Source organism: Somniosus microcephalus, chromosome 13 (assembly GCF_052327205.1).
Source record: "Somniosus microcephalus isolate GS21.2 chromosome 13, FLI_Smic_1.0, whole genome shotgun sequence".
Lineage (NCBI taxonomy): Eukaryota > Metazoa > Chordata > Chondrichthyes > Squaliformes > Somniosidae > Somniosus > Somniosus microcephalus.
Window position 1 is genome coordinate 173,500,101 of NC_140999.1, and position 18,427 is coordinate 173,518,527.

Below are 18,427 nucleotides of genomic sequence, written 5' to 3' on the forward strand. Positions count from 1 at the left end.
TCGATTTTAATTCCCGAGACGGGTTGGAGTCAGGTTGCGTGGTGGGTGGGTTCGGGAGCTGCTTCCGGCGGGAACAGCTGCAGAGTTGCGATTTTTATTCATGTACCTTGTTAGTTTCATGCAGGCGCGCTGGCCGGTCCAATGAATGGGATCGGGTCGGCTGGCCGCCTCTGATGATGTCACAATAGCAGCTGCTTTTAAAGCTGCCATCCAGCCTGAGCCTTTCCATTGTGGTTTCCTGCACTTTTAAGAGCTATGACTTCTTCCAGAGGCAAGGCAGCTCCTCGGTTTAATGACGAGTCCCTCCAAGTTCTTGTCAGAGGGCGCAGGGAGATTCTCTTCCCTCCTGATAGCCGGAGGAAGCTTCCTCAGCAGACCAAGGCAGCCTGGCTGTGCATTGCTCAGAAGGTGAGCGCAAGGTGCAGTTATGCACGCTCATGGATCCAATGCCGCAAAAGGTTTAATGATCTTGTGAGAACATCAAAAGTGAGTATCCCATCTCACTTGCCTTCACTCTGCTTCCCTTCTCTTCTCATCACCAGCACTCTGCGTTGTAAGCCTCCTCCTTCACATCCCACTTTACTCTTACTTCCCTTGCACCCTTTCCTATCCATCTCTGTCTCTGCACTGAATCACTTCAGCATCCTGCCTATGCACCCCTTAGACTCGCTCTCATTGTCATGCAGTGACAACAACTAACAACGCACAGGGAGCTACCTTCCTCTTGGCACCTTACCCACTCTTCATCTCACTCAAATCTTCTATGGTAGGGATTAATCACACTCACTCCATCACTGTGGCTGAAACACCACTTGTGTCCCTCCTTGCAGGAAAAGATAGCCCACAATAAGAGGGAGAGAGCAAAGGCTGGAGGAGGAACACCTACCCTTGCAACATTGACCAGTGCTGAGGAGGCAGCAATCGAGATTGTTGGAGGTGGCGAGGACCTGGAAGTGGGCGATGGAGAGACGAGCACACTAGAGGAAGCTGGTGACATAATAGAGTTTCATTCCTCTCAGAAAGCAATGCCATATGATTTTTATAGAGAATCGCTTTGTATCATCTGCTCAAAAGGATGTGTCTGCTACACCAAGATCAGATATCTAAGTCAAGCCTTTACTCTTCCACAGGACCATCGAGTGCCCCCCTCTCCATGGTCTAGGACGAAGACCCGGACATCTCCTCAGAGGAACCTGAAGCCTCTAAGGGACCAGCGACACCAGGACTCGGCGCACCCAGCACCAGCGCAGCAACGCACACCTCGGTGGGGCCATCGCGAGTTAGAGTAGTGTTGCCTCCTGGTCTATCACAGCGCACAAGTGAGCATCAGCAGATGGTGGAGACAGTGACAGCAGTGGAGAGTCCTCTATGGAGTTCACAGAACTGTCCTAGCTCTGCTGAGCTGCATGCAGACGCTGTGCCTCTGGGGCCATCCAGAAAAAGAGCGGTTCGTGAAATACAGGAATAAGTGCCGGTGTCTCTGGAAGGGTTTGCCTCCAGGGTTAGTGCGAGTGTGGAGAGAATGGAGGAGTCCATCTATAACATCAGCACTGCCGTGGTGGAGGCAATGGCGCATGAACGCACCACCATGGATAGGATGGCAACCTCCGTGGAAAGGATGGCTACCTCAGTGGAAAGGATGGCTACGGCCATGGAGGAAATAAGTCGCCAGAGTCAGGAAAACATGGTGACTGTTCAGCATAGAATGACATCTCTGGAGGAGCAATGGGCAGCTGTTGAGCAGAGAGACCAGAGCTTCATGGACTTCCTTTTGAGGAGAACTGCCAATGCAGATACAGGTCCTCATGGCCCCCCTGAACTGCAGCAAGATGCTCTCCTGCCACTTGCTAGCACTGAGTTGCGGCTGACCCATGAGCGGGATGTTGTTGGCAGGACAGAAGGAAGTGTGGGCTCCTCTCAAAGTGCTCGCACGACCATGCCACTGTGGAGCCCTCGGACAGAGATCCACTTTGCAGAGACAACTGAGATGGCCGTTTCAGACCCTGCACAGCCGCAGGAAGAACAGACTGTTGAAGTGCCCTCCCAGGCTCCCACACCCAGAGCATGCCCGCCAAAGGCTTCTAAGCAGGCACAGCATCCTAGTCAGCAAGGTGCCTCTACATCTGCTGAAGCCACAGGGGAAGCACCATGTAGAAGCACGCATAAGAGAAAGATTAAGCACCTATAGTCACAAGCAGACTCACTTTGGTGATGTTTCTTTTTTTTTCTGACTCTTGCTTGTATATTTTGTCCTGTGTTAAAGATAATTTATGTCAAACAGTTGATTGTGTGGCCTATGTGTTCTGGGAAATGGCAAAAGCGCATTGAGGGCTCAGGGCGACTTGCATTTGTAATGTTGATGGTAAAAGTGATAGGAAATAAGAGGGTCTAGCAGAGATAAAGTATGACGTTGGACAAGTGTCGCCTGCAATTACAGAGCCATATGGTGGCCACCTATGGTCGAAGAGTAAGCTTATGGTAGTGTGGCATGGCAGTGTGCATACCCTGGTTGACAGGCAGCAGTGAACTGGAGGGATGCTGCATTGGTCACAACAGAGCATGCAAGGCTTCCCTCGTCCTCCTCCTACTCCTCTTCCCAGGAAGATCTGTGCTGAGCCATGCGGCTGCTATTCCCCCGATTATGAGGACCAGGATGAGAGGGCATAACTGTTTCCCGTCCCCTTGCTATAGATTTCATTTGAGGTAACAATCTTGCAAGCGCACAGTCGAAGTGGCCTGAAATAATTCCATTCATGACACACTACAGATGGGTGCCAGCTTGAACAGTCACAAGGTCAGTAGATGTGCTAAATGTTATCCCATACTTACAACAGCAAAGTTGTTGCATTTGAATGTCAGCCATGTTTCAGGGGTGCTTTCAAAGTGCTCCACCAATGCATCCAAATCATATCCTCCAGCAACTTGTCTCCTTGAACCTGGCCAGTTTCTGACTAGTCGGGGAAACAGGAGCCAGAAGCAGGAAAATGGGAAACCACTATAAAAATAGGATTAGCAAGGCAGTTAACAGGCTGTTAACTGCCTTACCCACCTGTCCCACCGGTTGGAGACGGGTCAGTTTGGGAGCAGTTAAACAGACACTCAGAAAAATTGGGTGGGGGCGGGTTGGGTGTATGAAGCCATTTTTCCCGATTTTCCTAACAGACCCGCCTCCAAACCCACCTCCTCAGGGCTATTAAAATCGAGATGTTTCATGAGGGATCTTAGAGAGTTATATAAAATATTTAATGTGTATATAATATACAGGATAGGGAACGTAAACCCAGAACAATACTTTCAGAATCACCAAGGCAGCAGGAAAAGAGGGCACAGATTGTTAAGACCAAGCTTACAGCGGTAATCAGGAAGTATTTCTTTATACAGAGGGTGATGTTGCCTGGAAGACTGGTTGAGGACAGGACATTGGAGTCATTTAAAAAAACCAGCCAGGTGATGTAATGGAAAGATGATAGGATTGGTATTCTGGAAGGGCGAAGTGTTTGGGCCGAACCTTCTTTTGATTTGCTAGTTGACAAATAACCTTAGTATCACACAATTCCACGCACAGATTTTGAGCTTCCCATAAGCCAAAGTGTAAGATCTCTGTGACACTATGGAGGGCTTTGGACAAACAAATCCCTTTCAGTGATATGCAACAGTTACCCATAATGCCACCCTCAAGAGCTATGCCAATGTTTCTGTGTTTATCATAAACAAAAAAACAGGTTTGATTCAGCATCACAGTGTTAAAAGCTGGAAACTTAAAAACCAAATACCAGCCCAGGGACTCTGGAATTACCCACAGCTGCTGGTCGTACAGAGATATGAAATGATGGATGAGAAAAGACCATCTGATCCTTCAAGCCTTCCCCATCGGGGCATGGTGCAGCCTTGTACACCATTCCCCTAATCATACAATCACCTGGGAGAGGCAAAAAAAAGGCCAATTTAGGAAAAACTCTTGGAAATACCTCTTCAGCTCCCTAAGGCAATCAAGCAAAATTCCAGGATACTGTGGTAACCCATAATTCCTTCTATGCCCAGCAAATCTGCAATTTACTATCTACAATTGTCAATGTCATTCTCTCTCAAGAACTTGTCCAGCTCTCTCTTGAAGGACTGCATAGAACCCTACTCATGTCATTCTTTGATAGTCTGTTCCAGAGGCTGATAACTCTAAAAGAAATGCTTCCTCACATCTATCCTAGATCTTTGCTTAATGACGTTACGCTCATGCCCTGTAGTCCTACGATCACTATCCATCTCAAATACCATATGCAACTGGATAGAATCTAATCCCTATAATGAAAGGTGCAGTTAAGTTTAAGTCAGCAAGCTGTTGAAACTTGGAACCATGCACATGGTCAGCTGTGGCTCAGTGGGTAGCACCCTTGCCTCTGAGTCAGAAAGTTGTGGGTTCACAGTCCCACTCCAGGGACTTGAACTCATAAAGCTAGGCTGACACTCCAGTGCAGTACTGAGGGAGTGCTGCACTGTCGGAGGTGCCGCCTTTCGGATGAGACGTTAAACCGAGGTCCCGTCTGCTCTCTCAGGTGGATGTAAACGATCCCATGGCACTATTTTGAAGAAGAGTAGGGGAGTTTTCCCCGGTGTCCTGGCCAATATTTATCCCTCCAGCAACATAACAAAAACAGATTATCTGGTCATTATCACACTGCTGTTTGTGGGAGCTTGCTGTGCGCAAATTGGCTGCTGCGTTTCCCACATTACAACAGTGACTGTACTTTAGTGGCTGTAAAGCGCTTTGAGATGTCCAGTGGTCGTGAAAGGCGCTATATAAATGCAAGTCTTTCTTTCGTTATTTTAAAAACCTCAATTTCTCCTATAAGCCTGCTTTTCTCATCCAAACTCCTGGCGATCACACTGATAACTAAAAGCTTTAAGACCGGATATAATTTTGGTTGCCTGCCTTTGCACCTTTGCCAAAGCCTCAATACTCCCTACCATGTGTGGAGACCCAAACTGAACACAATGGGCCGGAATTTGCGGTCGGAGGCATACTTCCGGAGTACGCCTACGACCCGATTAAAAAAAAAAAATCCACACCTGCCTTCAGGCTCCCGGGCTTCGGAGAATTCAGGTCCTGGGCCTGCAGGTATACACCTGCGTAAAGGCCCATGGATCTCAGAGACGCAGGCAGTTCAGAAGCGTCCCTGGGATCACATGGGTCAGGTCCTCTAATCAGAAAGGAAGATTCCTAATATGCTTATGGGGATTCCATTTACGAACGGAATCCCCATAAGCATATGAGAAATCCCCAAATAATTCAATAATTTATACAACTAGAATAAAAATAAATGTTCCCATTTTCAAATTTAATTAAAAGTCCCTTCAATAAAGCATTTACAATAAAAATGTAATTTTTTGAAAAATAATTTAAAACATTTTAATCTGGGCTAAAATTTACATAAACTAACTTTAACATTTTAAATTTTACATTTTTAATTTAAGATTTGTATTTTATATTTATATTTATATTTCACCAGCGTAAGGGTTTCATGGGCATTTGCTGGGCAGTAGCCCAACTCTGCGCCAGCGAAAGTGATGTTTGGGTCGGTGCGGATGATCGGTTGAGGCGAACCTCAACAGATCGCAAGTTCCGGGGTTTCGTGCATGTGGAAACCCAGAACTAGCGGGGCCTTTTTTATGACTGTGTATGCCATCATGGGGAATGCAAAATCCAGGCCAATGTTTTTAGTTCTATATTGTATTGTCCCAGCAATATAACTTAAAACCTTATGCCTTCCTCAATGGCCTTGTCAAAATGCTGGTGGACTTTTAATGATTTCCTAATTATGACCCAGCTCCCTCTTTTGATCTGTGGTTCCCCACATAGGGCAAGGGCTATCAAAGCCATTGAGACGGTACAGAAGAGGATATCAAAATGATGCATAGTCTTAGCAGTTAACCAAACATGGTATAATTATGCCTGGAATTTTGCAAACTTAAATACAATTGTCCACATTGAAGGATGTCTAACACATATAGGCCCAATCCCCTAAACTTTTCTATACAATCTATTGATTTTTTCACACCACAAGCCTTGTGCACATTTTTGTGTCATCTGCAAACTTGTGAATGGTTCTATCAATGTCTCATTCAAATCATTAATGAAGATGATGAACAACAATGATGTGGGACTCCATTTGTGACCTGCCCCAGACAGCTGGCCCCATACAGATTCTATTCCCATTGTTGATAACTTTCTGCCCATGAGATTACAACAAGTTACCCATCCAGTGTAACATATACAGCTATTGGACTACTGCCATCAATTAATTTAGTCACCTTGTCAAAGAATTCAGTCAGGTTAGTAAGGCAGGGCACCAGTTTCCTAAAGCCATCCTGGGAGATTAATAACTGGCATGTTCAAAATAAACACCCCTTATACCTTTTCAGCATCTTCCTTACAACTGATATGAAACTGACAGGTCTATAATTCCCAGAGTCCGATTTCTTCAGATTCTTTAACATTGGACCAGATGAGCCTCCATTCAGTCCACTGCTAGTATCCTAAACCTCAAAGAGCTCTTGAATATATGGCTTGCATAATGCACCTCCTAGTTCCCATTTCCTTCAGCACTCTGAGGTAAATGCCTTTCCAATGCCTTTTTAGCATATTTGGTATTGGCTTTAATTATGCTCAGCCATTTCTTATACTTGTCCCTACTTGACAATATTTTGCCTTTTAATAGAGTGAAATATATATTTTTTAGATGAATTTCCCTACCAACCTTCCTGTTGAGCCATTTAGGATTCACTTTTACCATGTCTTCGATTTTATCAGAGGAACATATAAGAATGAAATAATCTTAAATAGACTCAGTTTTTCTTCTGTCTCAGTTATTTCTACCTAGCAGCATACCCCAGTATTCAAATATTCCCAAATATCTCCTTAGCCTAAAAAACTGACTCCTGAAATCCGGAACTAACATTAAATTAACCGTAGCAGCAGTTTGCCGAGCCAACTGAAACCTGATGACACATTGATTATTATTGCCCTCCACATGGAGATCAGTACCATCGCAGGATCACTGTTAAGCGACAAAAAACAAAATGCCTGGGGCCTCATGGTAGCAACAGGTGGGCGAGCGGCGAACTCTACTCACCGCCCGTCCGTTTTGAGCCAAATGTTACATTTGACCCTGATCGATTTCTATGAAAAAAATCCTTAAATTACTGAAATCCATTTCCTGTTTAAGCATCAGAGATCAAAGGCCAACGCACTATAGATGTATAATGGAAAAAGCTCTTCAGTTATTCATGCAGCCTCACCAATCTTCATAATTAGCCGTGGAGGTTATATCGCTAAAGAGATATTGAAGTTCTATTAATTAAACGTTCAATTTCAATAGAGGAAAGAAAACTTGAAGTAATGACTACAGAATAGTATAATTATGAATACATTTTGAGAGCGTTTCTTTGGTAGAAATAAAAGGGCCTGTGATGCATACTCCTCATAGACAGATGAGCACTGTATTATGAAAATAATATGATTTATTCCTGTTACAGAGTGTAAGTGGCAAGCTCAGATTCATTTTAAACAGGACAAAACACAATCAGGGATAAACCTTAACCACGAGCATATTCCAAATCTATTCCTCTTATTTTGAGGTTGCTTAATTCAAATGATCTAATAATTCAAATTTTCAGCACTAAATTCCCACCTTGCTGTGTTTTTTTTAATGTTGCTTAATTCAAGTTATTGGATAATTCCATTTTTATCACAACAAGACTGACTTGTTAAAAAAATGATTGAGACTAGTACATGCTTTGAAAGGCATGTGAAAAGAAAGCTCTACTCAGATGTAACGGTTCTGTGCAGGTGTACCTAAACTCAGCAGGGATCTGCTCACTGCTGTCTGAATGTCAGTGACATTTCCAGTGTTTGAAAAGAACTGACAAGAGTCTGATTTTTCTAACATTAAAAGCCTGCTGGTGAACCATTTGGAAGCTTTTTAAACTTTAATGTTTAACATTTTTTTTAAAAATGACTGTTGTGCAATAACTAATTTACTGAGAAAATTTGAACTAAAACTATCTCAAATTTGTACTAAACTACCCCTTTTACTCATAGAAACCACGAGGGCCGGTCATGTGAATAATGGGCATGTCACAGTAGAATAGTAAAAGGTGCTCTAGTGAAATGGGGATGAACGCATATTGTTAAAGCTCAGTGGAGAGGGCCTCTGTTTTACCTGACTCGGGAGTGCTTGAGACTGACACTAGCTCCAAAAGTAGTAAAGTGTTCCATGTCTTAGTACTGATATCTCTCATGTCCCCAGCAACATCTGTTGTTATTATTTCCCCAATTAAAGCCCAGGACTCAAGCATGATTTCCTGTTGCCGGAGCGATGATGCTTGTAGTCCAAATAGTAGCAGGAGGCAGCCTTTAAATCCAGGCGTTTCATTCATTGTAGGGGTGGGGGACTACTGTATGAATTCATTGCCCCTGTTGCCCATACCCTGCACTCATTCCCTCCATTCTGTATTTCTGATTCCGCCGCCTTTTCCTCTCACTCTACATTTCTAATGATGTTCATGCCTCAGCCTCATTTTCCTCGTGTCTCATTTGCCTCGTGTCCTTTATGTGTCCAGTTGTGCCTTTATACCCCAACTTTGGTGGTACCAAGTCGCCCTCCTTCCATTCGAAATGCTTCCCTGCCGAGCCTTCCACTGCCCGCTGTGCATCCTTGTCCCTCCCAGTCCCAAATCCCGCTCCCACCCCGCATGTATCTCTGAATGCCGCCTCCCACTTTGAAGGCTGGTGCTTGCTCCCGCTTTCGATGAGCGCGTCTCTAAGAAAGCTACAACATCCAAAAGAAACAATGCAGAAACTATCTCCAATTAAATAGTCAAAGAACATTCCCTGAACATAGCCACAAGTTACACTGCAGTGCTTTAAATTATATTAGCCTCCAGTACAGACCTGTGCACAGTGAGCTACTTACCTGGATGACTGTTTTGACAGTCGATTCCTCGACTATAGTGGTACAGATTAATTCAGCCGGATCAGGGACTGTATTGGCGTACTTTTCTCCCATGGTGAATATCATTGGAGTGGCCAGCAGGAAAGACAGGATCCAGATGACGGAGATCAGCTTCTTAGTGCGGCTGGTGGACATCAGGGTCTTGGCTTTGAACGGGTGACAGATAGCCATGTAGCGCTCGATGCTCAGGCTGGCGATGTTGAGAGCCGTGGCGTAAGTGCAGGCATCTCGGAGGAAGTAGTAGCCCCGGCACACGGTGTCCCCGAACGCCCAGGGGTGGTGGACCCAGATGAAGTTGTACAGCTCGATGGGCATGCAGAGCAGGAGGGTCAGGAGGTCGGAGAAAGCCAGGTTGGCCAGGTGGTAGTGCACGGTGCTCTGCAAGTTCTGCAAAGTCTTCTTCGCCAGCGTGTACATGGTGATGGAGTTACCCAGCGAGCCGAGGAGAAAGAGGCCGATGTAGATCAGAGTGACCGCCACTTTGGAGTAAACATCAGTGTTCACGTCCAGGTCGCTTTCCTCGGCTTCTGGGACCACAATGCTGCGATTGCTGTCTGGATAATCGTCCGATTGGAGGTTGTCACCGTGCAGCCCATTCAAAGCATCGCTCCTCTCCAAACTGGAGTTGAAGACAAGGCTCATTTTATATATCTATATATATGATGATTTACTTGCTGATGGTTCGGGGGCAAAGTCTTGGGCAGGACTGAGCGTTCAGTGTGATTCCAGTTGTTGGGATGGAATAGCTGCTGCCGAATGAACCAGCGCCCTCTTTATATCTGGGTTGTCTCCCCCGCCCCCCAAGTACCTTACCTCGGAAGGTGACGCGCTGAGTGGAGAGGACTGGACCAGAATAAATAGGCAGATTGAGAAGATTCAGATTTTTTTTTCTTTAAAAAAAAAAATCAATGTACTGAAATTCATATTTGTTGCACACGATAACGGAGTTCGATGGGAGATACACTCACAGCCACACTACACCAGGAATACTGCACGTTCTGGAAGAGGGACCTCTGATTGTCGTTTCCCTCGAGGGCGATCAGCCATTTGAGCTTTGCCTTACCCGGCGTGAAAAAGGTCAAGATTTAGCTCAAGGCTTTCTTTAATAGTCACCAGCTCCTAAACCGAGCCGAGAGAGGGTTTCGCTTGTGTGCACAGGTATCACTCCGGGTAGTTTAAACAATGTCAGAATGTACTGCTTGGCCTGAAACAGGGACTCCGTGCTCAGACATCAAAAGAGACCTTAAATTGTTACTTCGCCAGAATGAATCGCATTGTGGATTATTTATCGAGATTCTGGCAACTTTAGTTCGTGCATCCTAAACTTAGCGGTGTGGTCGCGGGTGGAGCAGATTTCATTTCCATTCATTCACTTGCTGCTTGAATCTAACTGAAAGATGCCAAGTGGAATTGGGCAGCTTCGGCACTGGGCTTCGGATTAGGTTCTCGTGAAATCTGCATCTAATGAAACGCCAAGTTTTCTTTGTTTGGGAAGTGTAGCCGGTTTTATATACAATCAGATCTGATAAAATCCAGGGCCAGAAAACAGTAACCGCCCTCCCCTGGATTCTGCGCTCTGGCGAAAGATGGGGGGATTAATGGAACAGTTTCTAAATGCTAACCAGCTCCTGTATCTAGAAACTGTTTCGCACGGAAAGTCCTTTAAATGCTACTCTGCACTTGACTGCTTCAAGTAACCCCTTCAGTCATACAAAATAAATCATATGTCCCTTAGTATCAGACTTTATTTTTCTTGCTCTTAAGTGTGGGTAAGAAACAAATAAATAATCTTTAAAATCAGACAAACTGCTTACATCTTCTGATCGACAGCGCAGTATGGCCCAGCGGACTCTCTCGTGGCTTCGGAAACCAGCTAACGGAATATAGATTTTACTAAATGAGATTTGATCTTGCCAGTACTTTTCTCCTCTGAACTGTACTCCATCCACCATCAGACTGAAAGCCAGCCAAGATGATTTAATAAACAGCAGATGAGTTTGAAGGTAAATGACAACTGGAATTGGAAAATTGGGACTCTTGCAGATGGAAGCTCGCTGCTGTACTGCTACCAACACACGTTGTGCTTCTAACTTAAATGGCTAAAAATGCAGTATCGGTATTTAACCACTTCGTTGCCTTAAAATACTTGCAATACTTTCGTTCCGATCTTGTGGTTACATTTGCTTACATCGCAAATTTTGAAACATCAATTCTACCTGTCAAACCACAGATTCATATTCGTTTGAACAGGGGCATGTTTAACAGCTAGCGTGAGTTTAGACAAAGTGGAATGATTTAATCTCCCCGAACCGAGCCAATACTATTCAGGAAAGCAAAAACAATCTTTTTTTCTTTGGTTTTAGATTTTTTTTGGGGGGGGTGGGGTCATTCAGCGCGAAGGACAATAAATTACCAAGCAACGTTTTCAAATTTCTATCGAACAAAACGGGGAAAGAACACCTTTGTTCCCTTAGCTGGGCTGAGTTTTTTTGTTTGTTTATTGTACGATCAGTTGAGATCAGAACCAGCCCCTTGTTCTGAGGCCATTTGTTTAACTCTAAAAGGTTGTGTTAAATTAGAAGCAGCGCAGTAAGAGGTCATTTAGTTCCGTGATTGCTGCACGTTTTAACAAAGGCTGCTCTTTCCTACATCATGGCACCTGTTGTGTTGACCTTAATCAGATCTTCAGTGTCTATTTTAAACTGCCTACCCCGACCGAACAAGAAACTTGATTTTTCACAAGGAATGTTATTTTGCTGGAAATCTTAATCCAAGCACTGCGGTTTGCAGGATACAATTTTAATTAAACCAATCTTTTTGAAAGCATATCAGAAATTTACGGCACAGAAGGAGGCCATTCGGCCCATCCTGTCTGCGGGAGCTCTCCAGCCTAATCCCTCTTTCCAGCTCTTGGTCCGTAGCCTTGCAGTTTACGGCACTTCAAGTGCATATCCAAGTACTTTTTAATTTTGATGAGTGTTTCTGCCTCTACCACCCTTTCAGGCAGTGAGTTCCAGACCCCCACCACCCTCTGGGTGAAAACAGTTCTCCTCAACTCCCCTCTAATCCTTCTGCCAATTACTTTAAATCCATGTCCCCTGCTTATTGACCTCTCTGCTAAGGGAAATAGGTCCTTCCTATCCACTCTATCTAGGCCCCTCATAATTTTATACACCTCAATTAAATCTCCCTTCAGCCTCCTCTGTTCCAAAGAAAACAACTCCAGCCTATCCAATCTTTCCTCATAGAAACATAAAAACATAGAAGATAGGAGCAGGAGTAGGCCATTCGGCCCTTCGAGCCTGCTCCGCCATTCATCGAGATCATGGCTGATCATCGCTAAAATTCCCCAGTCCAGGCAACATCCTGGTAAATATACACCTGGAAATTAACAAAGTTATATCATATGAACACTTAATACAAATATACAGTCCTGTTTTACAAGGCTGATATCAGAACTGAGAGGTTATCAGGAAAGATTGAACAGGCTGGGGCTCTTTTCTCTAGAAAAAAGACTGAGAGGTGACCTGATAGAGGTCTTAAAAATTATGAAACGAGTTGTTTCTACTCCTGACTCCCCAAAGCCTTTCCACCATCTACAAGGCACGAGTCAGGACTGTGATGGAATACTCTCCACTTGCCTGGATGAGTGCAGCTTCAACAATGCTCAAGAAGTTCGACACCATCCAGGACAAAGCAACCCGTTTGATTGGCACCCCATTCACCACCTTAAACATTCACTCCCTCCACCACCGGCATACCGTGGCTGCAGTGTGTGCCATTTACAAGATGCACTGCAGCAACTCACCAAGGCTTCTTCAGCATCTACCAAACCCGCGATCTTTTCCACCTAGAAGGACAAGGGCAGCAGGCGCATGGGAACACCACCACCTCCAAGTCACACACCATCCTGACTTAGAAGTATATCACTGTTCCTTCATCGTCGCTGGGTCAAAACCCTGGCACTCCCTACCTAACAGAACTGTGGGAGTACCTTCACCGCACGGACTGCAGTGGTTCAAGAAGGTGGCTCACCACCACCTTCTCAAGGGCAAGTAGGGATGGGCAATAAATGTTGGCCTTGCCAGCAATACCCACATCCTATAAAAATGAATTTAAAAAGATCTAAACTTAGGGGCCATAATACAAGATAGTCACTAATAAATCCAATAAGGAATTCAGGAGAAATGTCTTTACTAAGAGTGGTGAGAATGTGAAACTCACTACCACATGGAGTGGTTGAATCAAATAGCATAGATGCCTTTAAGGGGAAGCTAGATAAGTACAAGAGGGTGAAAGGAATAGAAGGATATGTTGATAGGGTGAGACGAAGAAGGGTGGGAGGAGGCTCGTGTGGAGCATAAACACTGGCAAAGACCTGTTGGGCTGAATGGGCTGTTTCTGTGCTGTAAAATTCTATATAATAAACTATGTAATCACACTGTTAATCTATTTGATTTCCAGGCTGTGGATGTTTTTCTGCCCTTTAACCAATTCTGGCTCCTCCAAATGGTCAGTGGACCAAAGCACCACCTGATTTGGAATTGAGCCATATAGATCATGAAGGTCCCACCTTGAATTGGTGGTCTGAACTGAGCTAGCTGATCTCAGGGAGGGTGGCATAGGTGCATCCACTGCCGGGGAGGACCATGATGTATCTCTGGATGTGTCTGCCCAATTCTTTATATTTAAATGCAGCCCTGAAATATGGATGCTGTGGTTGACTTTAATGTCACTGCTTTCAAAAGGAGAAGAAAATCAGCCTGGGTTCCCACAGCTGATCACTATTCAACGAGCTGTGCTTGGAAGTATGCCCATGTGGATGTTGGGTGTGGGCAGGATTGGAAATGACTGTATTGCCACTCTAAAGTCAACAGTCACTGTCTAGGCTCACAGCTGATGAGTGGTCACTTGGTGAGGTATTGTTGGTGTCCTTGAAAGACATGGTTGAGGGAAGGGCAAGATTGGCAGCTCAATATTCCGGGGTACAGAATCTTCAGGCGAGACAGAGGGGGAGGTATAAGAGGAGGGGGTGTCGCAATATTAATTAAGGAGTCAATTACTGCAGTAAGGAGGGATGATATATTAGCAGGGTCTTCTAATGAGGCCATATGGGTGGAGCTTAAAAACAAAAAGGGGGCAAGCACTTTGCTGGGAGTGTACTATAGGCCTCCAAACAGTCAGGGGGAGATAGAGGAACAGATATGTAGGCAAATCTCAGAGAAATGTGCAAATAATAGGGTAATAATAATGGGGGATTTCAACTTCCCCAATATTAACTGGGATAGTCAGAGTGTGAAAGGCTCAGAGGGTGTAGAATTCTTAAAGTGCATCCAGGAGAGCTTTTTGAGCCAGCATGTAGAAAGTCCTACAAGAGAGGGGGCGGTACTGGACCTAATTCTAGGGAATGTGGCCGGCCAAGTGGAAAAAGTGCTAGTAGGGGAGCACTTTGGTGATAGTGACCATAATATGGTAAGATTTAAGGTGGTCATGGAAAAGGACAGGGATGGGCCGGAAATAAAGGTTCTAAATTGGGGGAAGGCCGATTTTAATAGGATAAGGCAGGATCTGGCCAAAATGGACTGGGATCAGCTACTTGTAGGAAAATCCGCATCGGAGCAATGGGAGGCTTTCAGAAGGGAGATTGAGATCATACAATGGCAACATGTTCCCGTAAAGGTCAAGGGTGGTTCCAAAAACCACAGGGAACCTTGGATGTCAGGGGATATACGAGAATGGATTAGGAAAAAAAGGAGGGCTTTTGGTAGATACAAAAGGCTAAAGACGGAGGAAGCCCTAGAGGAGTACAAAAAGTGCAGGGGGATACTTAAAAAAGAAATTAGGAGATCAAGGAGGGGCCATGAAATAACACTGGCGAGCAAAATAAAGGAAAATCCGAAGATGTTTTATAAGTATATTAAGGGTAAGAGGATAACTAGGGAAAAAATAGGGCCCATTAGGGACAAAAGTGGCAATCTGTGTGTGGAGCCGGAAGATGTAGGAGGGGTTCTAAATGAATTTTTTGCATCTGTTTTCACTATGGAGAAGGACGATGTAGACATAGAAATAGGGCGGGGGGACTGTGATATGCTCGAACATATTAACATCGAGAGGGAGGAGGTATTGGCGGTTTTAGCTGGCCTAAAAATGGATAAATCCCCAGGCCCGGATGAAATGTATCCCAGGCTGCTGTGTGAGGCAAAGGAGGAGATTGTGGGGGCTCTAACACATATATTCAGGACCTCTCTGGCCACAGGGGATGTGCCAGAGGACTGGAGAACCGCTAATGTAGTACCATTATTCAAGAAGGGTAGTAGGGAAAAACCGGGGAACTACAGGCCAGTGAGCCTAACATCAGTGGTAGGAAAATTATTGGAAAAAATCCTGAGGGACAAAATTTGTCTCCACTTGGAGAGGCAAGGATTAATCAGGGATAGTCAACATGGCTTTGTCAAGGGAAGATCATGTCTGACTAATTTGATTGAATTTTTTGAGGGGGTGACTAGGTGTGTGGATGAGGGTAACGCAGTGGATGTGGTATACATGGATTTCAGTAAGGCCTTCGATAAAGTCCCGCACAGGAGACTGGTCAAGAAGGTAAGAGCCCATGGAATCCAGGGTGCCTTGGCACATTGGATACAAAACTGGCTTAGTGGCAGAAGGCAGAGGGTGATGGTCGAAGGTTGTTTTTGTGACTGGAAGCCTGTGGCCAGTGGGGTACCACAGGGATCGGTGCTGGGTCCCTTGCTGTTTGTGGTCTACATTAATGACTTGGATATGAATGTAAAGGGTATGATCAGTAAGTTCGCGGATGATACAAAAATTGGTAGGGTGGTAAATAGCGAGGAGGGTAGCCTCAGTCTGCAGGACGATATAGATGGGTTGGTCAGATGGGCGGAACAGTGGCAAATGGAATTTAACCCGGAAAAGTGCGAGGTGATGCACTTTGGGGGGACTAACAAGGCAAAGGAATACACAATGAATGGAAAGACCCTAGGCAAGACGGAGGGTCAGAGGGACCTGGGTGTGCAAGTACACAGATCCCTGAAGGCGGCGGAACAGGTGGATAAGGTGGTAAAAAAGGCATATGGGATACTTGCCTTCATTAGCCGAGGCATTGAATATAAGAGCAAGGAGGTTATGATGGAGCTGTATAAAACACTGGTTAGGCCACAGCTGGAATACTGTGTGCAGTTCTGGTCGCCACACTACAGGAAGGATGTGATCGCGTTAGAGAGGGTGCAGAGGAGGTTCACCAGGATGTTACCAGGGCTGGAGCGCTTCGGCTATGAAGAGAGACTGGGCAGATTGGGTTTGTTTTCCTTGGAGCAGAGGAGGCTGAGGGGGGACATGATTGAGGTGTACAAAATTATGAGGGGCATAGATAGGATGGATGCTGAGGAGCTTTTTCCCTTAGTAGAGGGGTCAATAACTAGGGGGCATAGATTCAAGGTAAAGGGCGGGAGGTTTAGAGGGGATTTGAGAAAGAACTTTTTCACCCAGAGGGTGGTTGGAGTCTGGAACTCACTGCCTGAAAGGGTTGTGGAGGCAGAAACCCTCACAACATTTAAGAAGCATTTGGATGTGCACTTGAAATGCCATAGCATACAAGGCTACGGGCCAAATGCTGGAATATGGGATTAGATTAGGCAGGGCTTGATGGCCGGCGCGGACACGATGGGCCGAAGGGCCTCTATCCGTGCTGTATTACTCTATGACTCTATGACTCTATAACCAATTTGAGCCTTTGATGGAGGAGCGGTGCAAAATTGTGAAAAAACATTTTGGAATTTTCTATTTTTGGTGATGTAATTTATTTTTCTGCTGTAGCTAACCTATTTACACCATGACATTCTAATACATAATCTTTGGATTGTCAACAACAAATGTCTATCATTCCTCATTTAACATACAATAGAAATTGCCTCAGTTTATTGCAAATGCATTTATCTGCTTATCTTATTAAATAATACACTGAACTAGTAATGCTAAGATTTTCATTTTGCTTGGATGCCATGTATATAACAGTATGTTGATCCACTTTGTATAATAGAATTCCAAAACAACAAAATCTATTTCTAGTCAAAGAACCTAAAGTCATTTCTTCCAGATTAAAAAGGAGCTAAACCCTTGTATTGTATTACTATGCTTGCCATTTATTTATCTGAATGTTTCACAACTGTTCTTTAATCGGGCTAATTGTTCTTTTAGAAAATGTCAAACACCAAATATTATAAAGTAGAACTAGAAAACTTTATTAAACTACAGGTAAGTATGAATTTATTTAATGCAGCATCATACAGGAGTAACTTTTTCCACACAGTTCCTAATGGGCCACAAGGTGGCTGACTTGCTGAAAACTCATTCGCACCAATTGAATTTTTCATCATGCAGTTTGAGTGTCAATTAACTGGTATGTTTAAACCGCAAAACAACCTCTTCAAGTTTTTATTGGAATTCTTTGGAAATGAATTAAACCAGCACTGTTGTCTCACCTACATGGTGGTGTCAAAATGTTGAAAAATGGGATGTATTTGCTGAATATTTAGTGGAAGTACATTAACCTTAAACAAAAAACGTTTAAAAAGATTGATTTCTTTCAGGTTTATACAACCAGATACATTTATATAGATAAGAAATAACTTTAAAAATGTCTAGAAATTAGAATTAAAAATATTAGAAGACAAATGCAGAAGATAAATCTTAACTATTCACGAGAAGATTGATAGATACTTTATTTCTCTGTCAAGTTAGGCAATTAAGGGCTTTATTTAAAGTATGAGCATCGAATAAAACCTCCAGATTAAATATAGCTAAAAGTCAATGCAATGCTAATTTTTATTTCATAAGTGGAAGACCACAACTCATATTACACTACAAAATGAAAATATAGATTGGACCATTTGATTCCATATTAATCCATTTATTATGGGTGAGCATGAAAAAAATGAATCTGAATTTGTCCTTTTTGGAAAGAATGGGCCACAGTTGCTTGTGTTTAAAAGCTCAGTTCAAAACAGGAAAGGAATTCTTGCAATTTTCCCCCCAGATTTCTTGAGGTTATCTCAATGACATTCTAATTTATTTTAGTAATTCTGGCAAACCACAACATCCACTGAAGTAAAGGCTTATTGTGTAGGTGGCCAAGGAGTATTCGACAGGGAGTCCTTCAGTATTGCTGCTAAGAAACTTGAAGCACCAGCTATTGTATTGTATTGTAAAAGCCTGCAAATTTTGTTGTGATAGCATAGCCTGAAGTATCCACTATGGAATATTGGAATGGAGTGAGCAGCCTGGAAAAGCTTTCGGGGAATTGAGCTGTTAACTATTTAAAGACAGAGTCAGAAAACCGTGAAAGATGTTCTTCACTCCAATATTGTAATAATCGGAATTACCTAAATAGATTAAATAGGCCACAA

At 44.0% G+C, this 18,427-nt stretch overlaps 1 protein-coding gene across 1 annotated transcript in view; it reads right to left on the reverse strand.

The window, feature by feature from the left end:
- Window positions 1–9,650, reverse strand: part of LOC147108780 (neurotensin receptor type 1-like) — a 101,675-nt gene extending 92,025 nt beyond the window's left edge. Inside the window, exon 1 of the mRNA XM_086004294.1 lies at window positions 8,970–9,650. Within this exon, the coding sequence (XP_085860420.1) occupies window positions 8,970–9,650 (681 nt within the window). The remainder of the gene's footprint in view (window positions 1–8,969) is intronic.
- Window positions 9,651–18,427: the final 8,777 nt, after the last annotated feature.